The sequence below is a fragment of the Parasteatoda tepidariorum genome, chromosome 2, assembly GCF_982258835.1.
Source record: "Parasteatoda tepidariorum strain Cologne lab strain chromosome 2, Ptep-v5.0, whole genome shotgun sequence".
Lineage (NCBI taxonomy): Eukaryota > Metazoa > Arthropoda > Arachnida > Araneae > Theridiidae > Parasteatoda > Parasteatoda tepidariorum.
Window position 1 is genome coordinate 100,358,426 of NC_141756.1, and position 27,782 is coordinate 100,386,207.

Genomic DNA, 27,782 nt, shown 5'->3' on the forward strand with positions numbered 1-27,782 from the left:
ATTGCATATCTCAATATTGGATTTAAAAAATGCATGAATACGAATCAAGACGTTGGATTTTAAACTCACGTGAATATGAATTATGATTTTGGATTTTAAAAAGGCGTAAATATAAATCGAGATGTTAGATTTTTAATTCGCATAAATAGGGATCGCGATGTACAATTTTAAAATCGCATTATCCAATTTTAATGAAGGTATTTTTACAGATACAACATTTTTGTCAAGTATCCTGAGATTTTTATATAATTTAAGAAAGAATGTTAAGTAGTTCTTTTTATAAATTTGAAAAAAGAAACAAACCTTTGAATTTATTTAAGTCAAATTACAATAAAGCTGTACAATTTTATATAAAATAAAATAAAAATAATAATGCATTATAAACATAAAATACAACTCAGATCACTTTCAGTGTTGGAAAATTCTTATGAACAGAAAAATCAAACTCTGGTGGATCCTATAAGAAGAAGAAAAAAATTCAGTTAGTATTCACGCCTGGAAAGTTTTCTATAGTTATAAATTTGATTGTAAAAGTTTGTCACCTTTGATCCTTCTTTATGTCCACTATGTAGGAGCTTCATAACAATGAAGTTAGTTTTTGCAACTTTTAATAAGTTCAGCATCTGAAATAATAATTAGTAAATTATTTAAATGTGGTACAAACTTAAAAATAATAGGCAGTTCATTTCTGGAGTTTTAATTCTCGAATTGCAACATGAAAGCTCCAAACTATAAACACACTATATAAGCTTATGGAAGAAAAGCAGGGTGTCCCGCTTTTGCCATTTTCTATCACAATGACATCCCTGCATTAAGAATTTGCCAAACGTTTTCTCACAGACTATGGTTTGTATGTAACTGTATTTTATTTTTATGAGAAAAGCACTTCCATAAAGAACTATTTTTTTTTTCTAAAGACCATGACCAAAGCTTTCAGATATTCTAATATTTATTATAATGCAACTTTTGTGGAAACAGAACAGTACTTCCCAACCATTTTGTGCTATACCATACCTAAGCTTTTGTAAAATTCTTATGCCTCTAATTTTAATATTGAAGAAAAAACCCCAAGAAATTTGCACAATAGAGATTAGGAAAAATATTGAGCGAACACAGTAACTTTTTGATAGATGTAAATGGAAAACTGAAATTCAAATGTAAAACAATTTTAATGAAATTTTTTTCCATATTTTACTTATTTATTATTTGAATTTGGCAAGATTCTTGCTGCATGTCTGGTTCCAATCTAGTTAATTTAAGTCTTCCCGATTATTTTAGCAAATAATTATTTATAGTACTAAATCTTCATTCAAGTAAACATGGAAATGGTAACAGTAATTCTCTCACATATCAGATTCTTATGTGATTAGACTGCATTGTGCAAATTGAATATATTTATGGTCATTTTAATTTTACAGTTTTTCTGTTAGTGTAAGTTTCATCTCGGATATTGTTAAATAAAACACTTCCATCAAAATAGTATTTTATTAATTACTATTTTTTATAATTTTGTTTTATAATGGTTGAGAATTAAATTTTAATATTTCAAAAAAATTATTGACAGATTTTAAAATGTATTCATTTAAAAATATTTTTAACTCAGTAATTTTGTCATTAAATAGTTTAAAATAATATTGCAGATCTTTATTTATTTAAACAATTTTGCCAGATTAATTTATGTTTTGCACTGTATAGTCAGTGAACTTATATTTATTTTTAAGTTTACTTACTCCTGATGGAGTGAATAACAATCTATCAAGTAAGTGATTCTTTTCATTTATGATATTTTTTTAAAGCCAATTTGCGATTTACATGTAGATCACTTAATGCATCATGAAATATGTAAGGCATTTTTTTTATTACACTGATAATTTAAACATGAAGCAATAGCTTTTCACTTTTAAAAAGTATAATTATGTTCTGTTTATTCAATTCAGTTATAATAAATTCTTTTTCTTTTAAGTTTATTCTGTTAAATACCCACACATTACGATTAAAAATCAAACAGACCTCAAATGACGAATAAACAACAAAGTCACTCTGCAACTGTATAAATCATAGAATAATCCGGAAAGAGAAAATGTGCGAAAAGTTCTTGTCGTATCTGTTACAAACGGTGAGTTATATTTTATTTTCAAAACCATGGCACCAAGGTTAGAGAGAAAGGAATACAGAGCGGAAAAAGAAACGGCACTTGGATGAACGCAGTGTTTTTATTGATCGTAGAATTAGTTTCATGTAATTTTTTAAAAATAATGTACAGCAATTTTTTAAATTGAATAGTTTTTTTTTTTTTTTGAAAACTACATAATATCTTTGTAAACAGCAGATCAAAATTTTTGGAATCAGCAGTGCAAAATTTTTTAACGACGAACATCCCCAGATTAATCAATCTTCCTTAAGTAATTTCTGCAATCAATATGAATGGAGATTTAGTGTGCAGAGTTATTTAAAAAAATGTTTTTTTCACATAAAGAAACGTTTAGGATAAAATAAAACAAACCTCTTCGTTAGGATCCGCTAATGTTTCAAGATTAAGACGAGCATGATGAAAGCATTTGCAGGCATCCATGTAAAGGTCAGTTGGAGTTGAATGGAACTGCAACATTTCTGCCACATCTTTAAATTGAGAGTACGGGACTGGGGGTGGAGTTATGATAGAGTTGAAAGGAGCAAATCTATGTTCATAGCGGACTCTTTCGTTATCAAATTCCACACAGGGTCGCTTTAGTTTTCCATCTAAACTGAATCCACAAACAGCCTGCAAAGGAAAATAAGTTTTATAAATAATAAAACCAGGATGCGTAGCGTTTTTGAAAAGTGCTTATTTTCGTTTTTTAAAAGCCCTTAAAGGTGCTTTTTTCATTGGGTGTTTTCAAAAAGTGCTTCATTTTCCTTTTTTCAAAATGAGATTTTTTCTTTACTGTGTTGATTTTCGCTTAGAATTATGCAAAAAGACACTGTTCACATTGTTCTATTCAACGTTTTCATAAGTAATTCAACTCCAATCTATTTCAGAGTATAGCCAGTCCGTAGCGTATGAAAACGCCATTCGTTTTACATGATTTTTGACAGTCGTCAAAAACAATGCCAAAAGTTTTTTTTTTGACATGACAGTTAAAACAAGATAAAACCGTCAATTGTCAAAAACTTCCCAGCTCTGCCTAGTTATGATATATTTTATAAAGTGCTTAAAAATATTTTTTGAGTGCTTGAAAAGTGCTTATTTTTTTTTTAATAATTTAGCTACGCACCCTGTAAAACGCATTTTTAATGTACAGGTTAAGATTTGACTGTCGTGGCTAAGTGGTAGGGCTTTACGCTCTTCTGCCACAAGTCCTCGGTTCAATCCTCCGGTCGGGCAAGGTTAACTCGACCTTTCATCCCTTCAGTGGGTCGATAAAATTAGTACCAAGAATGCTTGAGAATTAAATATTGAGGGTTCCACATTCGGTTGACCACCCGACCGGAACATCTGCTCTTGCACCATAGAAACTGAGATGGGCACAGTAGGCCTTGGCTCTCTTTGAGCTCGCACCACTGAGTTTAGTTTTAGTTGTAGGTTAAGATTTGAAAAATATTATAGTTGAAACATTATTTTTTCAAAACAATTTATGTGCTAACAAATTTTCGTAAATAAAGATGTGCTAGCAAATTTTCTTAAATAAGATGAGCTATTAACAACACTTAATGCAATGAAAGGATCGATTCCTAACAGTAGACTTTATTATATTGAACTGGACATAAATGAAAAATCCTTATAAAACTGAAAGACTTAGAAAAACACTCTTAATTGTCATCAATCTATACCATAGGTTCACAACATTGGGATAACACCCTCTAATGGGCGGTGAAAATTTTGGGATGCTAGCAAAATAATGTGTATTTGATGGATTTTAGGAATTTCTTAAAGGTAGTACACAAACTAGGAATGAAATTAGTAATGAGTACACACTAAACTGGAGCTTATATTTGCTGCTGAAGCATTAATTTTGTCAAAATCGTTTGCCTTATAAATGAGAATAATTATAGAAGTGTGTAGCCAAATTTTTCAACAAAAATAAGCACCTTCAAAGTATTTTTTTAACAGAAAATCATAATTAACGCACAAATAAAAAAAAGAATTTCTTCCTATTGTAAAAAGTTCATATATGTATATAAATAAACAAAATGCTAAAACGTTATCAAAATTTTTACTTGATCAGGAAAAAATAATTTCTGACGAGAACTCTTGATTATGATAGCCACCATAAAAACAATTTATGCAGAATTTTAAATATATTCACTAGTGAGTCGCACATTCTATTTTTTAAATTAATAGTATTTTTATTTGATTGTGTAAAAAAAATTATTCCAAAATTGTAATTAGATAAACTATAATTTAAAAAAGCTATTGGGTGTATTTTTTTAAATTGAAATAAAACTTATTTATAAAAGTTTACTCAACAAAAATTAACATGATTAATATTATTGATCATACTGAATTTATAAAGATATGTAAAGAATTAAGCTAACTAAGAAAACTTAGTAAATTCATATTACTAATGTAAATTAGTGAATGACCCCTGTGAAATTTTTATTAAACTCCGTTATAAATGTTTTTATAAACCTATTTGTTATAAATGTTTCTATAAACCTTGGAATTCCAAGCAATTAGTTTTTTTTAAATATTAAACTTAAAATTATTCCTTTTATTGTGTATATCAACAATGTAGAATTATCTAATCTTTTAATACTGAAATAAAAAAAAAGAATAAAAATTAATGTTATCATCAAGATAAAAAAAAGCTGGATAAATTTCTCAAGGGAAATATTTTTTATAAAAATTATTAATTAAAAATAATTAAAGAAAATTAAATCATCAATAAATCTGAAAACATCTTTAATATTTGGTGAATAGTTTTTTTTTCATACTAGCATAATAGTGCAAAAATAAGTTAACTAGAACTGGCAAAAAATGAGATTCTTGTGGTATGGCAAACATTGGAAATATTTTTTTCCTCATTATAAAGATAACTATTAAGTAAACATAGATAAATTAGAATTTTCCAAAGTTTAAAATCCCAATTTAGGATCATAGTAATAATTAATAAAAAAAAACATCTTTAAGCTTAGAAAATACAATACTATTAAAGACATGCAAAAAATCAATGGTAGCAATATTTGAGTAATTTTGTTGCACTTAATAAAATAAAAAATGGGTTGATTGTTAGTAATAATCTTGGAAAAACAATCTTTAATAACTTCGTTAATATTTAAGTATTTCGAGAATATTATACCATGCTTAGTTAAGCAAGTGTTAAATCCACAAATTTTTCTGTGGATATTACCTAATGAGTTGAAAAAGAGGTTATATTATTTCAATGTTAATTTTTCTTTATTTTAAACAATTAATTGTTTTCTGATTTTTTAAATTTTTTTTATTGTTTACTTCTTTTAATAAGTTTTCTTGTCTTAGTGTGATTATATATAATAAAATTTAGTATTGAGACATAACACATTGTTATAACTTTAAATAATGATTTCTTAAAATTACAATTAAATGATTTTTTTCTGAAATTTCAACTAAGCAATGTACAACATACGCAATGAAATACAAAGACAGACTAAAGATTAATTATTAAAAAAAAAAATGATTTGAACCTTCTTAATAGAATCGCATTGTTAGTTACTTTTATAGAACAGAAAGTGTTTTAAATAATAATAATAATGAACAAAACATTGAGCTTATTGAAGTAATAGAAAACAAAAAGTTGAAATAAATGTAAAATGTGAGTGAGAAAATAACTGCAAATGATTACAGAGAAGATCAAATAATTAGAAAACATTTCATTAATTTCTGGTAAATTAAACTAACCTTGTAATAGCCACCACATAAATTTTGTAATGCTTGAGTAAGTATAATTTCTCGCTTGTGTGGTTGAATCCTCTTCTTTTTTTTATTCCTTTTAGAATTTCTTCCTTTTTGAGACATTTGTTCTAAAAATAAAATGAAAAGATAACTCTGCAAAAAGTTTAATTATTACCCAATTTTATCACGGTAAAAAATTTATAACCTTTCCAAATTACAGAATTTTAACTTATGAAATGTAAAATGGGAACACAATGGGTGGGATAGTTTTTTTGAAAAATGATTTTAAAGAGTTTTAAGTTCTAATTTTTCTTATAACTTACAACCATTAAATAGTAACCTAAAGTTATATTCCCTCTTTTATGCTGTAAATGTTAAATGCTGAAAAGTAGTTCAAAATATTATGCAACTACCCTAGGAGCAAAATAACTCGAGCCTTTATTGGACCAATATTCACGAATCTTGGCTCAATAAGTTTTCTAAGGGTCATTATTTTCTGATATTTACCTTATATAGAACCCATATATTTTATATTCATTATTCAGCCAATATAGGCCCATATTATCGTATGTAGGCCAATATTTGCCCTATATAGGGATTGAGAATTCTAGACATCTCAATATTGATACCCCAATACATGTTCACATAGGACCAATATTGATGACAACTGGTGTCAATGTAATATTGTTGCTAGAATATGCTCATCATTTTTTTTTTCCATAAAAAAATGTTTACAATAAACATAAAATATATTAAACATTACAAAACAGATAATGCTAAAGCATGTAAGAATAACAATTGTATCTAGTATATAAACTATTCATCAGCACTACTGTTACTGTAATAGAACATTTGAATTTCAATAAGTATAGAAAGGAAAAATCAAAAGTTAATACCAGCTTTACATTCTTGTTCACTGAGGTAACTATTAGCTCTTGATAATGCAGATACCATCCACCCATATAGAAACTCATACAAATACCTAGTGAAAACAAAAAACTAATTTATATGAAGGATTTAAACAATAAATGCAATGAAAGTTCCTTTCTCCCTCACTATTCATTGGATTCAGTCAAAAATAATTTCGGGTAAAGAAGCTTTTAAACTAAATCAAAGAACTAAATCCTACATAAATTCAAAATCAACAAGAATAAATATTTTGAAAGATTATTTATTTAAGGGGAAACAACAAGGTAAAATTTAATATATATATATATACATCACAATTTTTTATAGTTTTTCCTTTTAATTTCCTTGTACCAAAATAATTGGGTCGATTTTTATAAAAATGTATAAGTTACAGCATAATATGTCGAGTGTAATGCAAGACACAGGACACGTTGTGACACATATAAATAAGTTAACTCAGTTGATTATTAATTCCTATCAAAATATGTAAAAATAAGCATTAATGTTACTTATAACATGAATAGTCAAAATTGAATGTTTGGTTGGGATAATTTTTAATGAAGGCTGGAGAGTTATTAATAGTTTTGGAACAATTATAAATAAAAATAGGCCTAGCAGCCAAAGAATAATATATAAACAATCCATGTTTAATTATAGTTAATTCACATTTATTAAGTTAAATGAAATAGAATAAATAGCTAAGCTAAAAATCCTTTTTATCAAAATATGAAAACAAAGCAAAAAAATATAATTAAATAAAGTAACAATAGAAACGTGATATTTTTAATCCTTAGGTACAAAATTAATAAACAAATTATCCTAAAATATGAAACACTGTTGCAGGAAAAATAAACAATATAACATCTTTTCAATAACTAAGTCATCCTAAAAAAATATGATACTAAAAATAAAAAAATTTATAAAATATTATACAAATAATCTACATTTAACTGAAATTGAATCATATTTTAATCAAATGACATTTTTAAGAAAAGAGGATAAAAAATGCAATATGTTAAAATTTTCTATTTAAAAAAAAAATAAATTCATAAATAAGGTGGATAAATAGATAGAAATATAACTTTTTGTTTCCTACTGTGGGTAACAGAAAGTGGTAGTCAATGTATTTTTCTATACATATAATTGTAATCAATGTATTTTTCTGGCTCTACTTGCGTTCAGAACAGTAACACATGAGAGCACGGGATTTAATTCTGTTGAGGTAATAGCACAGGGAAAACCTTTGAATGCCTTACACTCTACTTTATGAAAATCGGATGGAAAAAGAAAGTGTGGTAAACAAGTTAATAATCAATAATGACTAATGAAATACACCTTTTAGAAAAAGTAAGCATTGAATCATTAAAAACATTAATCTAAATAACATAAAATTATTCTATGAAAAACAGTAAAATAAATTCTAATAATTGGACGAGATAGAAAGAAACATACCAAAATATGTAGGTATATTCATGACTAGAGTATAGTTCCAATTCAAATCCTGACAAAACATATTGAATCATGATTTTTAGGATGTGGTAAAGAACCCAAGTTCCAAAACAAGCCAAATGTGGAAAATGGTTGTCCAAGTTAGTCGAAACATTGTGAAGGTACGCATCCACTTTATCAGCCTATAAAAAAAAAAAAGAAAAAAACATCTATATCAGCCCATAAAAATAAACCCATTCTTGTTTATGAACATTATTCTTAATTTTTACCATTTTGGAGGATTGTTCCAGTTAAAATGAAATATGAACATTATACTTAAAATACTTTTTTTTCTCCCTAATCTCGCAGACTGTTATTACTAACTTACTTACAATGAAGCTTCTAGAATAATAAGAAGTAGCATTGGAAGTTGGAAAAATATATAGCAATCAAAATTTAAGGAATGTTTTTTTTTTCCATATGAATAAGAAAAAATGTTCATTAAGAGAAGCACCATCACTTTCAAAATTTTAAACAGGATCAGGACAAGCTAAATTAACATAAAAAAAAAATACCTTTTTAAAATCAATACTTATTACCAGGTCTAGGATACATTTTTTTAATATTTAGTTGGTTTTTCTTGGTGATCTTTTTCCTCACTTTTTTTAAAATAATAATTTATGAATTTTGAATCAGTTTTTTCAATTTAAACACATTTTGCTCGAGAAATAATTCTTTTCTTATAAATAGGTATACATTTTGAATTAAATCTAGCTATTATAAGTATTCTCCCGAAACGAGAGTTGATTAAACAGGGTTTTTCAAAACATAAAAAATTTGTTGTCGGACAAAAGGCAATATCAGAAAACATTTAATAATACAACGCAATTCTGATGTTCTTGAAGATTGTAACTAAAAATCAATAAGATAAATCAATCAACAGATAAATTGTTATTTATCTGCATCATATATTTATTTACAATTTAATTTATTTATAAATTACATGTCTTTTCATTTAATTACCTTATTTTTTCATTAAATTTATAAATACAAGTCACAAGTTGTAATTTTTTTTACATAAAAAGCGAATAAAAATATGTTTTCAATAATTTTTAAAGATTATCTTTTACTTTAAGGTTATTTTTGATGTTTTTCTTTTTTTGCAGCTTTTAAGGGCATTTTTTAGAAATTTTCAGGTAATCAGCACCCTAAACCTACTTACATCAATAATGATAACAATGAAAAACTTAAGAGCTTAATTCTTAAAAATAAGTCTCAATAATTATTATTATTTTTATTTTTTTTTTACTTTATATTTTGTAACAATTTTGCCCACAAAAATTCTCTAAAATTTCTATAAGAACTCAAATTTTCATCAAATGATAATACAGTTACAAATGATTTTTTCCAACTCACAATTTGATATTTAAAACAGCTTAACACTTAAGAAAAGAATTTTAGGAAAAGGATTCCTTAAAAAGGAAGGTTTATGATTGTAATTTTAAAAAAAAAATTTAAAAATTGAGATATTTGAGTTAAATTAGTTAAAATTTTTTTTTTTTTTTTCTTTACTTACCGGATCAGTACTTGAAGAATACAGTAAGATTCTCCTTAAAACCGCACAATATGTGGTTTTGTATTGTTCTTATTTCGTTTTGTTATGTTTGTTGCAGAAATAATAATTAAAAATAGTCTTTTTTTTTGTTTAAAATTGTCTTAGTATAAGTAAATTTTGAAAACAGTTGTAAATTATTTTTATTATCTTAAATAGTTTCCGAGACAAAGCATAAAGTACAGGAAGAATGAATAACATCGAATAACTCTCTCCTGACTGAATTTTTGGAACAGCAACACATATAAGAATTGTAATTGTATTGTATTTTGTAAGCTTATCAAAATGTTTAATTAATCAATAGAATATAAAAATGTTTTTACTTCTTCCTGTAGTGCAGCTAACTCCTCAATTAAGTGAGACAGCTTGTCTCTCTGTCTTGCTCTATTGTGCCCAGTTATCTGTATTAATGTGCAGAAAGGTCGAACACAATGACCGAGAAAGCTTTCGACATATTCCTTAGTTTGCAAATTCATCATCAGAGGGGATCTAAACATTTTGAAACACAGAATGAAATTGTTAATGTTACACTTAAATAGTTCGTTAATAGGTTGTAACGTAGGGGGCAGAACATCCTTTTCACACAAAATAAATTAAATTATACAAAATATTCAGGGGTCTGCCTAGGTTTTTATGAGAGGTACCTATTTTGTGAAAATTTAGACATAATTTGTGAAAATTAAAAATTATATTAAAAAATTAAAACAAAAATATGGTAAAGTAAGAAGATATTTTCAAAAATTGTCACTACAAATAAAAATTATTTATGACTGGTAAATTTTTATATATTTTTCCCCATGTATTCCAAAATAATTTAGCTATTGTAAAATTTTGGGCTTAAGATTGCATCTAAATTTAAAAATCCATAAAAAAAATCATTGTCCATTGTTAAATTTCAACTTGAATGAAAAAAATATTAAAAAAAACATGTATTTACCAGTACTTGCACTAAAAGTTATTTTCAGTATGAGAACATTTCCCATGGGGTCATATAGAAAAAAGTTTCACAGAGAAAAAAATGTTTCATAAAAAAAATAAAGGTCTGTTAGAATAAATTTGGAACAATGTTCGAATGTTTAGAATAATGTTCAAATGTCAACTCCCTGTAAAGTTTACAGAGGGAGCGCCTCGTTTAATTTTTTAAAAAAATCGCTATAATATGATATAAGCGCCTGGTTAGACTACCATACTGCACTATCTGACCAAGCACATGCTACCTATTCGTATATGCTTAATTAAACTGGGATTTATAGTTTCTTATGGGAAACAAATCTTTAAGAATCTTAAATTGGAACCAACATTTTTTATATCAGATTTAAATTCTCTCTGCTAAAAAAAAAATAATAATACTGTTTTTTGATTTGCAGGTTTTTGTATTTCAATTTACACTAAAGATGGCATTGTACTTGCAAAATGTAAATCAAGTAAAAATTGCTTAAACTGGGGTGGTAACTTGAGAAATATATGTCACATAAAAATAGTCAGGTTTGATATATTGAACATATTAATTAATGGTACCAAATTCAATCTCTTGAGAGTCATCCCAGTTATGGGAGTGGAAATAAATTTCATTCGTTAAATAGGGAAAAAAAATCTCCTCATATACAGATTCCTACAGCATTTTTTGAAAAGTATCAAGGAGTGTCTTCAGAAATACATTTCATAAAATATCCATTTCTTAACTTTAAATTGGAATATATTTTACTAATTACTTAGACAATTACAGAACTTAGACAATCACAGAATAAAACTAATCATATTGTATAGCTACAAACGCGGATATGAAAAAATCCAGTAGATTTTACGCAATAATATAAACTTTACGATAATTGTTGAAAATATACTCAACATTTTACACACGGGGAAATTTAGGGATTTTATAGTCATCAAAATAAAAAAACTTAAATATTTTCCAGTTATGATTCCACATTAAATGATGTTATGTTATGTATTATGTTTATTCATAATTTTGAATAGTATTAGGCATTTAATGGATCAAAGATAGTTAACAGAATTTTATAAATGAGGCTCGCTTCCTTATGTATTAGTGACACTTATTTAAATATTCATGCAAGAAATAATCTATACGAAAATTCTATTTCAATAGGGTTTTTTTTAAAGGAAATTTACTCAATTTAAGGAATTTTTAAAAATGTACAAAAACCAGGAGAAATTTTTATTCAACCAGTAGACCAGGAGAAACTGGCAAAATCCAGAAGTCTACTAGAAAATCCAGTAGAGTTGGCAGCCATGATATTGTAAATTAACTTATACAGATACACTTTGATTTAAATAAAAAAATTTCTTTTAATGGGAAAGGTGATGAAGTAAGAAAAGTTATTGTGTAAACGAATTGATAGGCTATTATGAATACTGACATACCTTGGCATTAGAATAGGTGGCTTAATAAAAGATCGAATGGCATCTCTTAAGACATCGACTATGTGCATAGTACCGAGCACTTTGCCAGGAACACTGCATTTAGAATGATTTAAGTATAACAACTGAAACATAAAATGAAGGTATGAAAAAGAACATTAAAACATGGATTGGCTAAGTTCATTTAGAATTTTCAACTTACCTGTAATACAGATCTAGAGAGCACACAAGGAGAAGTTTTACTGAATTCATTCATAAAATCCTGAGAACAAAATGGAGAAGGATAAAAAAAAAAATCCACAATTGGCAAATTCCATAATTCATGTATCATTATTTTATTGCAAATAAACAGGCATAAAAAAAAGGATATTACTAATATGGAGCAAAAAAAAAAGAAAAAAAAAGTTAAAGCAAAAAGAAGAAATTTTTGATTAATGAAGGATTTCTTAACATTATTTTACACATGATTATAACATTTTTAATCATTGTTATAATCTTTGATAAAATGCTTTTTTCCCTACTGAATGTTTTTAAATATAATAATCTATTCCTTAGAGAATTTTTAGTATAAAATAATTAGTAAAATAGGAGTTTCATAGAAAAATTTATTTTTTTAAAATATTAAAATTCATAACTAACTAAAATTTATTTGCATGATATTATTCTTACACGAAAGTTCCTTTTTCTTCTAATGAAATTCCCTTTCTGAATTCGAAAATTCTTGAAAATTTTAAAATTTTTTGATAAAAATAATGATTTGGGAGGAGGCATAAAATTTCAGAAGAGTTAAGACACATATTAAAACACTTTTTGATGTACAGGAAATCTAAAAGCTCTCCTTTTAATAAGTTTCTAATACTCTCTTGCTTTCTTTCACATCCTAGTTCAAAAGTACTTTCCTGGCTATTTCATATTAAACTAAAGAATTAGTTTTTATGCTAACAACTATATTTTATACAATAAATAAAAAAGGATTCATTTCTGCAATAATAATGCGGATAATAATGTAATACAGTGGAAAGTCGCATATCCGGAATCGATGGGACTTTCCGAAGTCCGGATAATCGATTTTTCCGTATAATAGACCCCCAAAGTAAACAGAGATTAAAATGATCTGAATCTAAGAAGCAGAAATTAAATAACATTATTTTTCTGGCTATAATGTTTTAGTATTAGAATGATATCTAATCAATCAAAAACAAAATATTTAAAAAATAATAATTATTGCTATTATAAAAATAAATATAGGAAACTAAAAAAATTTACAGTTATGAAAATATTAATTGCTCTCTCCGCCATTTTGAACTAGAACGTTTCAAGCAAGAAGGGGAAATTCCCGTCATTCATTCATTAAGGTGGGTAGGTGAAGAAGCAAAATTCATTTCCTTCTTACTTGTCATTCAAGTTGAAGGGGGGGGGGGGAGTGACAAGTTCTTATTTTCTCTCCTGTCATTGGCTATCAATCAAGCATAAAGGCGTGGCATGCTGATTGGGTTCTCTTTATTTTTTCTTGTGTGACTAAAGGGGATTCCCCCTCCACTTTAATGTTTGCTGTGTTTACCCTTTTTCACAGTACTTCTTTCCCTAACACTTTATCAGAAAGGTTCCAGGAAATGCCTCTTTTACTAGCCAGCTGCACAGGAAAGAAGGGGGGAGGGGACTCAATTGTGCTCTTTTGAAAACAAATCTCCCCCCCTTTCCTGCCTTCCAGAGGAGGAGCGTTACTAAGGGTACGGTCTTGGTAGATCTTCTGTTCTCTTTTCCGTTGATTTATGGGTTTAATGCATAGACCATTAGAAGCTAAGAAAGGAAAAAACCTGTCAAAATACTTTTTTTTTTTTTTAAGAGAGTGGGGAAGATGAAGAAATGTTTGTTTATTGTGATTGTTAAAAAGTGTCCGGGAAATTGACCCTTCCGGAAAAGGGACGTCCGGATATGGGACGTTACACTGTAATAATGTAATAATAATAATGCATACCAATGCGGAATGGAAAGTGATACATTCAGTAATGTTGCAGATAGTTCTGAGACGTGTCACCAGGTAGAGTAGATAATTCATAGATTCTTTGCGGGTTTTGATTTTAGTGTAACGAGGAAATGTTGGAGGTAAAAGACGTTGATTGACCAAAGGCTCAAAACCCAAAATTGTTGGATAGTCAGCTGAAAATATTAATTTTTTGTGTTAAAAAAGTAATAAAGAGCAAGAGAAAAATAACGAAATTTTAATATTTTAGAAGTAAATAATAACACATACAAAAACTCTATTGTCAACAAATCTTAAAAAACAAAAAGTCAACAGTATATGTAGTTAATAAAAGCTAGAAAAAAAAAGAAATTATTACAATATGTTGATATAAATAGAGACCATATATTAACACACACAAGACAAAATAAAAATCACACTATAAAAACTTTTTTTTTTTTTTACATATTTTAAGCAATTTCAAAACTATTGCAGGATAGATAGATCAATTTATATGCATTTTCTTCTGACTGTTCTAGTAACATGTCATTCTCATATAAACAATGATCGATTAACAGGGTGTGTAGTCAAGTCTTTCAACAAAAAATAAGCACCTTTTAAGTACATTTGAAGTACTCAAAAAATATTTTTAAGCACTATATATATTAACAAAATGCAGAATAATTTTCAAAGACTTCACATGATCATGATTAAATAACTAGTTTCTGACAAAGAACTCCTCTTGATTATATTAGCCATTATAAAATGATCAAGAGATTTTTCGGTTCGATATCAGAGGGAAGAAAATGAAGTCTGAAATTGAGAATATTTTGCAAAATACAGCTGTGTTGCACATGAGAGTGCAAGAATCTCACTGAACTTAGCTCAGTGTATATGCACAGATGGAATAGCAAGTATTTTTCAAACATGTAAAATGATTGGTGCTTTCATACGCTATGGACCGACATTATACCAAAATTGATAGTTGTTGAATGAATTGTGAAAATTATAGATAAAACAACGCAAAAAGCAGGTTTTTGCATAATGCGGGGCAAAAATTGATATGGTAAAGAAAAAAAATCTCATTTTCGAAAAGGGAAAAATTAAGCACTTTTTAAAAAACCGCAATGAAAAAAGCACCTTTAAAGGCTTTTAAAAAACGAAAATCGAAAATAAGCACTTTAAGCAAGTTTTTAAAAACAATACGCACCATGATTAATAACTTTCTAAAAATTTATTTTTCAATTAAATCGTTAACAATCTAAAATGATAATCCTGAGTGAAGCAAAAAATGTCACAAATATTTCAGAAGAGCTATTGCACTTGTTACTTCTTTATGAACAGCATATTTAATTAAAAGCAAATATATATTTATTGATTCAATAACATGAGAGTTTCAGAATAGTATAATGAGATTGAAAAACATTTATGTACATTTTCTTGAATTCATGTGTTAGTTATTTGTATTACAGCAGCAATATCCCAAATGATGTTCCGCAGAACTCTAGGGTTCCATAGAAGAGTAAAAGTGTCCCGAGAGTTAGAACTTTTTTTAATCAATTTTTTAAAAGCATTTTTCAGATCTTTTATTATTTTTTTAATTTTCGCCACCTTTCCAAAAATTGATTTTTTTTCCCTTCTTAGGTGTTTTTTAGCTTTCTTCTTAGCTTTCAAACAGCATTAAAAAAATTGCATCATTTCCTTATTGCATCATTTTAAAAATATTTCTGCATAATGTATTGAAACCTTATAATGATGTTTTATTTTTTATACTTTCAACTAAATACAAGAAAAAGTAACCGACAATTAATAAAATAGGGAAGTATTATATACATATTTTTTAACATGAAACAAATCTCTGAATAAATGAACTGTCTGAAAGAAATATTAAGATTAGAATTTAACTATAAACTATTGTTAACCTCTGTTGCTGCTTTCTGCCTTTGGATCTGGACTTATACCTAAATGTATAGTCTTTTCAATGACAGGAATAAGCTCTAAACACTGAATTAAAAAACGATCACATTCTTCAACAGCTTGGCACTGCAAAGAGAAAGAAAAACTATAAATTCATTTCATAAATGCATTCCTATTCTGTAAACACTGTCATAATTTAGTTTTTCTGAAGTCGCTCCCTCTAATCAAAAAATAACAGGGTTGCCACTCAAATTTGGAAGAAAAAAATTTCCTGTGTTTTCCCCGTACATATTATACACAATATATTAAGAGGAAAAAACACAATCACTGTACTCTTGTATGAGCTGTATAGGGCTAACTATACTAGTAATAATTGCTGAAAAAACATAAGGAAAAAAAAGGAACAGCTGAACATACTTAACCCTCTGCTTACGGCGCTTAGTATGATGAAGAGAGGGTGGTTTGCAAGAAGACCTGTTGTTTATGCCCTGCTCACTTTTATGAACAGGAGAGTTCGTTCAGCGTGGTGCAGATTGGAGTATGGATCAATGGACGACCATTTACTTTGCTGATGAGTCTCGGATGAGCTTAAACACCAATTCTTGCCGTACATTCATATGGAGGAAACAAGATACTCTGCTACCTACCCTCCAATGTCCGCGAAATCGATCATTATGGAGGAGCAAGTTTAATGGTCTGGGCAGGCATCATGTTGGATGGCCCATTTTTTTAAAAAGGGGCTCTATGATTGGTGTGAGGTATAGGGATGAGGTTTTTGAGCCCTATATTTGCTTTTTCAGTGGTGAAGTTGGCCCTGAATTAATTTTAATGGATAGAACTCTTCTGGTCGACGAATTTCTAGAGAGTGAGGATATTTGCCGCACAGATAGGCCAGCCAGATCTCCAGACCTCAACCTCATAGAACATGTCAGGGATGCTCTGGGAAGGGCAATTGTAACTCGCTACCTCCTCCAAGAACCATCAGGGGAATGAAAACAGCTCTGCCTTATTTCAAACATGAAATAACGCTGCAAGGCCTGAATATTTGTAAGAGGGGACTATACCCCTAATAACCTCCATTTTTTTTTTGTTTATTCTGCAACAGCTGTTTCTTACCTTCCAACTCCTACGAGTGTTATGTAGGATCATGCGTGTGCATTACAATTGTTGAATGGTTATTTGTTTGGTATTGTATCAATGCATGCACAGATAAAATTTCATCTCAGTAGTTCTAGAGATAATCGACCAAGCCTGCAAATTCTTTTAATTTCTTACACCAATGTATTTAGAAAAATAATGCAAACACATCCCTAAATTAATACAAAAAGGACCTACACAATTCTCTATAGTTTTTTTTTAATCAATTTATAGACTTATTTTTCTATAAGAACATTAGTTAAAATAAATCTTAAAGTATCAAAAATTTGATAAATGTAAATAATAAATGACTACTGAAACCGTGGATACCTTTTTTTTCTGAAAAGTCATGAGAGCTTGATAAAATAATCTGCAAAATTTTATCCGAGAACATAAAGCTACGGCATCTTCATGCTGCAAAATATCATTTTGATATTAAAACACTTGAATAATCAAAGCTAAACTATTTTAATAACAAATTTATTAAAGAAAAAAAATGTAACTAACTTGTATTTGTACTTCAGTTGGTTGCTCTTCGCCAGGTTTGGAACGAGTAATCTAACAAAATAATGCAAAAAAGTTACATGTACTTGAATAAGCATACACGAAGTTTTTAAAATAATAATAAATTAAGTTAAATTGAAAGTACAAAAAATTTTTTTTTAATTTTCTGAACAGTGCATTACTTTGACAAATAAAGACAAATTTTAATGCAAAAGAGCAATAAATTATTATTTTATTGAAGGAGCTTTGAACAATTTTAATTTGTAATTGAGTCCAAGATTTCCCTAATCAAATAATTTCAAAGTAGGATTTCAATTGTGTCAAAAGAAACCCAGTTAGGGTGCGTAGCCAAAGTTTTCAACAAAAAATAAGCATCTTTTAAACCCTTTTCAAGCACTCAAAAAATATTTTTAAGCACTTTGAAAAACATCATAATTAGACAGAGTTGGTAAGTTATTGACAATTGGTGGTTTTATTTACAGTGACGACGATGATGACGTGTTACAAACGATGAAATTAAGAGAAATGAAATTATCACTAATAGAGAAAAAAAAAATTGACATTGTTTAGTTGGTCCCTGTAATCAGCTAAAATTCAAGAGATTTTTCGATTCTATTACAGAGGGAGGAAAATGAAGTCTCAAATTGAGAATCTCTTGCAAAATGCGGCAGGATTGCACATGAGAGTCAAAAATCCTTACCACTGAATCCAGCTCAGTATACGAAAGTATTTTATCAAACATGTAAAACAAATGGTGTTTTCATACACTACAGAGCGGCGGTAAGCCGAAATAGATTGGGGTTGAATTAATTGTGAAAACGTTGAATAGGAGAATGTCTTTTTGCATAATTTGCGACGAAAATCAACATGGTAAAGAAAACTATCACATTTCGGAAAAGTTAAAATTAAGCACTTTTTAAAAACACCCATCGAAAAAAAAGCACCTTCAAGGGCTTTTAAAAAACGAAAATAAGCACCTTTAAGCACTTTTTAAAAGCGCTACGCACCCTACCAGTGAAGATACAACTGAACATATTTAATACAGAGTTGCCACTCAAATCTGGAGAAAAAAAATTCCCTGTTAAATTATGCACAATATATTAAGAGGAAACACAACAATTACTGTGCTCTTGAGTGAGTTATATTGGGTGGTTATATATAACTATACTAGTTTTAACTGCTGGAACTGCTAAAAGGAATAGCTGAACACACTTAAATAGTGCTATAGTGAATAATATAGTTTAGTATAGCTGAAATATCATCCCTAAATATTCCACAGATTAATTTTTCAGTGGTCACCTTTTTTAAAGACACACGGAAAAAAATATTCCCTGTATTTTCTCAGTTTGTGAAGAAAAAAAAATCTAAATTCTCAGCATTTCCTCCCTGTTACTTTAGGTGATTTTTAAATCCCCTTTATTTTGCAGGTTTCCTTTGATAGAGTAATAGATGATCCCTCAAATCACTACCATTTTAAAATTTTATGTTCTATATCATTAAAATCAATTATTTTTAAATTAGATGAATTTGAAACTACTAAATTCCCCCCTACAAGCTTTGTTATTGCAAGCATTATATAAGCATGTGACCCCTGGATAACGTAAAAATTTTATAACAAAAAATTGTCAATTTTCTTTTTTTATAAATAACTGCAATACCCAAAAATTAGAAATGATGAACTCTACGGGTATGGCTCTATATTTGAACCATGTGCCTATGTCCAAACAACCGAATTTCGCAATTTTTACTAGCGTTATTACTTAACATAATTTTTTTTATCAGGGAAATTATAAGTCCTGTAAGATTTTACTGTACATTAAGATAACTTTATGTGCATAAAATTTTTTTTACCCACTTTGAATGATTTTTTAATTGAGTTTTTTTCAAGAAAGATTTAAATTAATTAAATTCTTATTAAACAAAAAAATATTTAAAGCTATTGATTTAATTGGTTCATTAAAAGTGAATTAAATCAACAGCTCAAATTTCTCACAAGATACTAACTTTATGAACAATTAATAAGAATTTAAATTTTTTATTTTAACAGACTAAAAAGAACTTTCTCCAATCTATTAATGTCCATGATTTTAAGGTATTTTTCTAAAGAGACTATCTTGCATTCAAATGTCTTCTTTTTTTGGGTACCAGTATCAGTAAATTTATTATAAGGTCAGTTTATTTCAAATAAACATCATAGCGTAATGAGAGTGAAGTTATTTTTATTGTAGTTTTCATATTTGAACAACCTTAAGAAAAAATATGAAACATATAAAAAATATAATGAATTAATTATAATTTATTTCTTGAAAAGACTTTTTCAACAAAACTGCATCAACTTAAAACCATGTTGAGCAAACAAATTTTTAATTGTAATTAAAAGATAAACTTACCTTTACTTTTTTTTGAAGTTCATCTTCAACTTCTTTCATCATTGTGGTTGCTTTTCCGATTGGTATTTCATTAGCTAATTTATAGCCATACATAACAGGTTGAAAATCTTCCTAAATTCAAATATAAAATGGATTTAATAGAAAAAGTGTAAAAAAAAAAAATCTATGTCATTCTTAGTCCAAATGTTAAGAATGAAATGTTTAATGTATAAAAAGAAGGGATTTTTTTCCTTGCCTAGTTTGCTATGATAAAAAAAAATATACTCAAGCTTAATACTTTTAAATTTATTACATGAAGCAGCCATTTTTCATCCACATAATCTTTTATGATCTCCAAGATTTTAATCAAATATATACGGGGAAGGCTTCATAATTTTATCCTCAACAAGATGGGGCTTTTAAAGATAGACTGAGAGGCCTGGCAGCTCCAAAGAGCAGGGCACATTGACCAGGGTTCTATTTTACTCAAACCCTAGATCATGACTAGCGGAAAAATTGAAACTAAGTTCAGCAAACACCTGACAGGAATATCTTGTAATCCCCAGGCCCTAATGCAATGCTGCCCTAAATGCTTAAATCTTTGAGCAGAATAGACCTCATAAAGTAAGTATATGTCACGAAGTCTCCTTTTCAAGAAAACAACCTTGATAAAGAGAATCAGATTCAATACCTATTATGTATAGGTGTCTCCTGAGGGTGCAGTGTCCAGTGAGATGATCAATGATCTTCCTCAAACTGTTCCTGTTTAGCTTAAGTAGCTCTTTTTGAGGCACACTAGGGCAGTCACGATTTAACTCTTCAGGTTGAGTTGCGCCATTGCTCATGAGCAATCGTGCCATAGAGCTTTAATATAGATGACCTGAAGGATGTGGGAGAAATTCCCAAAGCTGGTTTAGGGTCCCAGAAAATCGCACTGGAGCCAGTCCGTACTGTTTCATCAGCCAGTTGATTACCAGGAATATGTTCACGCACCCAATGTAGGTATACTTTGTTATGAGTAGAAAGGTCACTGAAGACCAAGAAGCACTCCCACACTAGTGAAGAGGTGAAGTTACATCTTGATAGTGATAGAAGAGCAGGCTGACTGTCAGAACAGATGTTGTAGGTATATTTAGATAATCCCTGTCTAAGCATATTCAGCAGAGGGTTCCCACTCTTGTCACTGTCACTACCAGTGACAGTGCCAATTATTTACATTTCTTAAAAAAAATCAATAAATAAAAAAATAAAAAATAAACAATTTTATTACAATGTAAGCACTGATATAATTGCATTCATTAACAGGGCTCGCCAAAGAAGTAGCGGGCAATTTTTGAATTTCAAGAAGTAGCAGGTTGGGTTTTATTAAAAAAAATATTTTCAGATTGTTAACATATGAAATGTTAACATAATCTATGAAACTAATCCACATTCAATTTTTAATGATTTCATTGAAAATTGAATTGTAAAATTAAGCTAGAAATTTAGATTTGCAATTTTTTTCATGTATATTTAAAAAAAGCGTAAATAAAGAAATTTGGCAAAAACATTGAAAAATTTATTACAACAAGTTTTTATATTTCGCTACTAGACCTGCATCACATATTCATTTGTGGGCCAATCTTGCAAAATATTCAGTTACGCTAAAAAATTCTTTCTTTTCTATTAATAAAATGTTTAATTTATAAGGGTATATATTAAAATAATTAATACTAAAAAGTTGAATTAGAGTTATGCTTGAGAATAGTTTTCTTAACTGTGCCATGTAAAATTAAGTCCAATTTTGAGTAAAAACAGGCGATACTAATATCTAAGCACCTTAAATCATTCCACATTCCTTTCATAAGGCTTAACTCAATATATTTTTTAAATTCATTACAATAAATATTTTTATCAAATTTTTATAGAATAAAAATACAATTACATTTGAGAAGATTTATAATTTTCAAACCAATTTCTTTTTATTAGTTCTTATTACTATTAGTTTCTTATTAGTTAGTAAACATGTATACAAGAGGGTCTAAAACGATTTTTCAAAAGTATCAACATATTCCTATGGCCAGAAAAAAAGTTGTATTCTTTTATTATAAAATAATCCTGTAATATCATCTTATCATTTAACGTTTTGTAAAAAAAATATTGAAATATTTTATGTAAAACATATTGAAAACGGTATACAACTTAACAATTTAAAAATTATTACTAAACAACAAATGTGCTATATTTACTTTTATGATGAGCTTTACACAAAATTATTTCCAGGCAAGCTTGCTATTAGGAATTAACTTTACATGATGTTAATAAACAATTTGGTGAAAAACATGAACTTTTTTTAAAGCAACCAAAAATTGAATAAAAATTTAAAAAAAAAATTAACAGTATATTAAGTTGCAATGTTAACTGAATAAAGATTTTATTAAGATCCAAGCATCTTTAATTGAGTAGATTTAAATAATATGTAACAATCTGCTTATCTTTAAGAAACAAAAATAATAGTGTAAGAATCTAAAAGTTTAAAAAAAAATTTATATTGCAACTAAACAAATTATAAACAGTTAACAAATATGTAACTTTCTTGATAGAAAGCAAATCATGCATTCTTATTTAGTACTCAGAAAAAAAATTAAAGTGTTTTTCAAGAAACTTTCATTAAAAACCCAATAAAACCCAGGTTTTTGATGAAAAAAATAGGTGGGCTGGAATTTTTTAAACCCTGTTAATTACAGATCTGTTTAATTATTAGTACGATCATGAATTTTACAAAAATATCACTGCTTTCAATAAATTTAGTTACTTATTACACATTGAAATATAAATTCTTCAAGATTTTAGGAAATAGTTATTGCCATGGATTCCAGTTCAAAAAATATTTCTGATACTTCTTTTCTTAGGGTTTTACTCAATTCCTATAAGCAGATGACTAGTAGAACAGAATTTCTCGAATTTTGTTAATGTTGAAGATTAGTGTGGGTCTTCTACTTAGGTACCTTAAAACTGCCCCCCCCCTAAAAGAGCACAATGAAAGAACCAATATTTTAATAAAAGGACATGCTTTCTTCCCCTTGCCTGTAGCCCCCTCAAACACATTCATTTTTGTCTCTAAAATGATGCATGGTCTAATTCTAGGTGATAAAAGAACGGTATTTTGTTTTGAAAAATTTAACTGAAAATTGTTCCGATCAACTCTAGTGATGCTGAAAAATTAAGGACTTTTAAAAACCTTGTACCAAAATTAAGTACTTTTAAGGGCCCTTACATTCCAAAATAAAAATTAAGCAGTTTTTAAGGGCCGTGGGAACCCTGCTGCAACACTAGATGATAGCATAGACTTCAGCCTGAAAAATGAGTTTCTAGAGAAAAAAATTAATAAATAACATTAAAATGGTTAAATAGTTCAAAAGCATGTACCTCTTCAAACACGCCAGCTTTGTTTACAAAATCTCGTATGACCTCCAACATTTTTAACAGATGTATACTGAAGGCTCTTATAATTTTATCTTCCACAAGATGGGGTTTCTGAAGATACAAATTGGTAAACACAGTCTGTGCTAGTGAGTGTCCCTCAAGCCAAGTAACCTGGAAAACAACAAACTCACATAATTTAAGGACAGGGACTATATTTTGTTTGTTTCATATCTATCGAATTGAAGTTTTCTGCTATATTTAACTGAATATTGACAATGCATAACAAAATAAAAAAAAAGATGTTAAGAGTCCATCAAATGACTTATAAGTGTAATCTTAATAAATTTTTAAATGATACATTTTTTAAGACACAGTATTTTGTTCTTTGACTATTTTGAAAAAAATTAAACTATTGATAGCGAATATCAGAAAGCATTATTGGAAAGACTGAGTGAAGAAATTGAAAAAAAAAAAAAAAAACCTCACTGACAAAAATAAAATTCTTATTCACCAAGACGAAGTCCCTTGTCACTAGTCAATGAAAATGATGGTTAAATCGAATGAATTATGCTTTGAACTCATTATACTCAACACCCAACATATTTACGGATCTGGCCCCAAACAACAACTGGCACTTTGCAGATCTCAAAAGTATGCTTCAGTGAAAGAAATTTAGCTCAAATGAAGAAGTTGTTGCTGAAACTGAGGCCTATTTTGAGAGCAAAAACTAATCCTCTTACAAAATAGGTATCGAAAAGTTACAGGAGTGTTTAAATGAATGTATCATTCTTGAAAGGGAGTATGTTGACAACTAAAAAAAAAACTTTTTCGTAGCATAACTAGGACTTCTTCAGTAATGTGTCAGTAAGCAAAAAACCATAGAAAGAATATCATAATAATATATTAACACATAATTAAAAATTTTATCCAGCAAAAATTTCAAGAAAATCAGGGCTGGAAGTCCAGAATATGAAAATTAAGGACTAAATTGTCTCAAAATTTAAGGATGCTGATTTTCAAATGGGAGTAATTTTTAGGATACTATCATGCATTCACAGACATACAAGAGGTAATAATTTCAGTAGTTCATGCCCTTAAGCGGAAAAAAAAAACACTTTTAAGAAAACACAGATATTTCAAAAATAAAAATACGAAAAAATTTATTGCTTATTTTTTTAATATATATTAAAAAAGTGCGAGAAAATAGTATAAATAGGGAAAATTGTTAAGTAGTAGCAAAATACGAGTATTCTTTCGGGAAAATCAGTAGAGTATGATATAGTGATGAGAGAAAAGAGAGATAAGAGCTTTTTATATATTTCCCCACATGGAATGTTCTATACCTTAAAGTCAAGAGTAATTGTCTCTAACAATGGAAGTAAACTAATAAAATACTTTACATGCTATGAAGACTCCATTTGTTACATACTTTGTTTCAAGGCATATAACAAAATTTCTGAATATCTTTTAAATTCTTTTTTTTAGATAAATAATATTTATTCTTTCTTTTAACTTCAAAAATTTGGAAAATTTAAAAATTTTAGGACATATATTGAAATTTTTAATAATTAAGGACAATTAAGGGTACTTTCTTTTTTTTTTAAAAGGAAATTAAGCAAACGTTTGAGCCCTGAAAAATTCCTCAGATGCAGACATAGAATATCAATGAAATATTATTATAATAAAAAACAAGATCTAAGAAGATAATTATATAGTTAATAACAAAAAAAAATTTTGTTTGCGTATATTCGGGACAAAAATAAATACATAAACAGTAAATAAAGTACAATAATAGTTTTTATACAAATATAACTGATTTTGTCAAGGAAGGATAAAGCTATTCTTACCAAGCATGCCAAAGTTGCATCTATTATACCAATTTGTTCTTCAGCAGATAAATCTTTAATCTTCAATTTTCCAGCCTGTAATCAGTAGGGGTATTGATTGTCAATAGATTGATTTATAAATACTTTCTACATGGAAAAAGAAATAACATTATTTATATCTCCAAAAGTGAGGTTACCCCCCCTTAATGCAAATAATTAAAAAACATTAAAAAGTCACTAATCTCTCAGCTCATTAAAATAGTTAATACAGATTAATACAATGAATGATTGCTTTGACTTTTAATGACTTCACCCAACTCTTGATTTATTAGGAGTCAGTCAATGTTGTTATCAGGGGTGGTTGTGAGCCCAATTCAAAAATCCTGAAAATTTCTTCAGTAAAATCATTAATGGCGCATTGCAAAAAGTAGTTTTAATTTAAATCATTGATATTTTCCCATTGATTTAATATAAATTAAATCTTTATAAATTTAAATCATTGATATTTTCAAAACATGAAATTCTGAATACATAATATGCAGCACAATTTAAAATAATAATTATGTATAAGATTAGTTTTATGTCTAATCACATTTATTATTGCACCAGAAAAAAATATTTACTAATGAAAGAGATGCCAAGTATAAATTCTAGTTCTAATATTTTGAAATAAAATATAACAGAATTTTTATACATAAATGTGATAATGGATTTCCGGATCGCAGTTAGCAAAAAATCTGGAATTTTTCTGGAGCATAATCATCTTTGTACTATATTAGACAGAGATAGATAGAAAGATAGATTATACAACTATATGAGACAATTAATTAATTAATTATTTATAAAAATAATTAAAATATAAATAAATGAAAATAGACATTTGCACAAAATAGACACCTTAGTTTTCAAAACTATTATAAGAGTTAAAAAAAAAAAAAAAATGAAAAAAGAGGATAAAAATATAAAGTTGTAGATTAATAGTAGTAGATGTAGATTTTAATAGGTCACACATGAAATTTTTTTATTTATTTGAGTTTGAGTAAGTTATCAGAGCATTAAAAACAAGGCAATTAATGAACATGACAAAATAAATATTTAACAAATCAAACAAAAAATAATTTTGAATTTTGAGCAATAATTGCTCATTAACAACTTTTTGATTACTTTAAGTGCTTGGTCAAAATTCAAAACTTTTTTGCTGCCTCTATTGCACATCATTCCCGCATCCATTTTTGGATCCATCATTTCAATAGCAGACATTGCTTCAAACAAACCAAACCTGTTTATAAAAACATTAATAATTTTCACCACACGATTCAGCTTTATAAAATTAGGATGTTTAATTGATCTGAATTGAAACTTACATATCATCATGAAGAAGCTCACCAAGTTCCAATTCTAAAAAGAAAAAAAAAATTTAAAATGTTAAAAGAAAAAAAAAAAAAACATTGTAAGCATAAGTTAAACTGTCAAAAATTCCTTTAACAGCTTCTGGTTAATCTCATTAAATAGTTTTATATTCATTTTACAAAAATTAATAATACAAAAGTTAACAATACTTATTAAAAGTTCGTTTAAGAATGAAAGTAACAGATACATGTTGCATACAATATCTTAAAATTACACATATACATTATCTCAAATTTTTTAGAAAATTTATAGTTTTAAATAGTATTACGTTAAACTGAAACATCTTTTTTTCGTTTTTTGTCTTCAAAGTTTCGTTCTTTCTGTTTTTGTTTTGTGAATTTTTGGTGACGTTCTCGTGCATTTAACTTAGTCAGCAAAGCTAATAGAACACGAACATTTTCTAAAAGAACTTCATTTCGGAGTTTGAATCACGATATCATTATTTAATGGCTACCGCCAAGGTTTACAAAGATTTAAATTTAACATGGTTTAAGCAATGAAATGTTTAACTTTATAACTATTCATCTTTATGTTCATAAAAGACCTCATAAAAATAATAAAAGCTTAGCAATATAATATTTTAGAACCTTCAGTTGCCTTGAAAAACTCTTCAGTCACATTAATCCAATTGTAACTACAGCATTTTTGATAAGAATTAGAAGACACCGTAGCTCCGGCATCCATAGTTTCAACTTTTCTAAAGGATGAAAAAAAAAGATATTAGAAATGTGAGGATTTCAAAATATTCATAATAAATGAAGAACTAAATAAGATTAACGCACTTATCTTCAAGGCCGTTTTTAGAAGAAGGGGAAACAGTATCATCTGACATTTTAAAGATAGTAACTTATTTAACGAAAGGCAAATGATCACTATCCTTAAAATACAAAAATAAACAAATGTTTTAAATTAGTAAGCTTGGAAGGCTTCTAGCTACCTATTTCTGTTTAATGAAATATAGGTAAAAACTCTGGTTGGTTAACCAAGCAAAGCTAAGCACAGATGTCGCTGCGGGTTGAAATTCATTGTAAAACTACCGGGTTACTACTTCCGACTGATTTTTACGCTTAAG

At 28.0% G+C, this 27,782-nt stretch overlaps 1 protein-coding gene across 1 annotated transcript; it reads right to left on the reverse strand.

The window, feature by feature from the left end:
- Nucleotides 1-274: 274 nt before the first annotated feature.
- Nucleotides 275-27,782, reverse strand: Naa35 (N-alpha-acetyltransferase 35). The gene is made up of 20 exons (XM_043053734.3): nt 27,493-27,782; nt 27,298-27,407; nt 26,665-26,698; nt 26,465-26,579; nt 25,322-25,396; nt 23,478-23,645; nt 20,091-20,201; nt 17,704-17,754; nt 17,527-17,610; nt 16,065-16,185; nt 14,158-14,339; nt 12,382-12,441; nt 12,183-12,304; nt 10,124-10,289; nt 8,213-8,391; nt 6,748-6,833; nt 5,858-5,979; nt 2,504-2,761; nt 543-623; nt 275-457 (listed from the first exon to the last, which is right to left on the reverse strand). The coding sequence occupies exons 1-20, from the start codon at nt 27,540-27,542 to the stop codon at nt 398-400; spliced, it is 2,235 nt and encodes a 744-aa protein (XP_042909668.1). The 5' UTR covers nt 27,543-27,782; the 3' UTR covers nt 275-397.

Coding starts and splice junctions, on each gene's coding strand:
- Naa35 (XM_043053734.3), bottom strand. CDS start 27,542: ATGTCAGATGATACTGTTTCCCCTTCTTCTAAAAACGGCCTTGAAGAT. Junction 17,755..20,090: donor AACTTCAAAAAAAAGTAAAG/GTAAGTTTATCT, acceptor TTATTTTGTTAG/ATTACTCGTTCCAAACCTGG. Junction 6,834..8,212: donor GAATATACCTACATATTTTG/GTATGTTTCTTT, acceptor TGTTTTCACTAG/GTATTTGTATGAGTTTCTAT.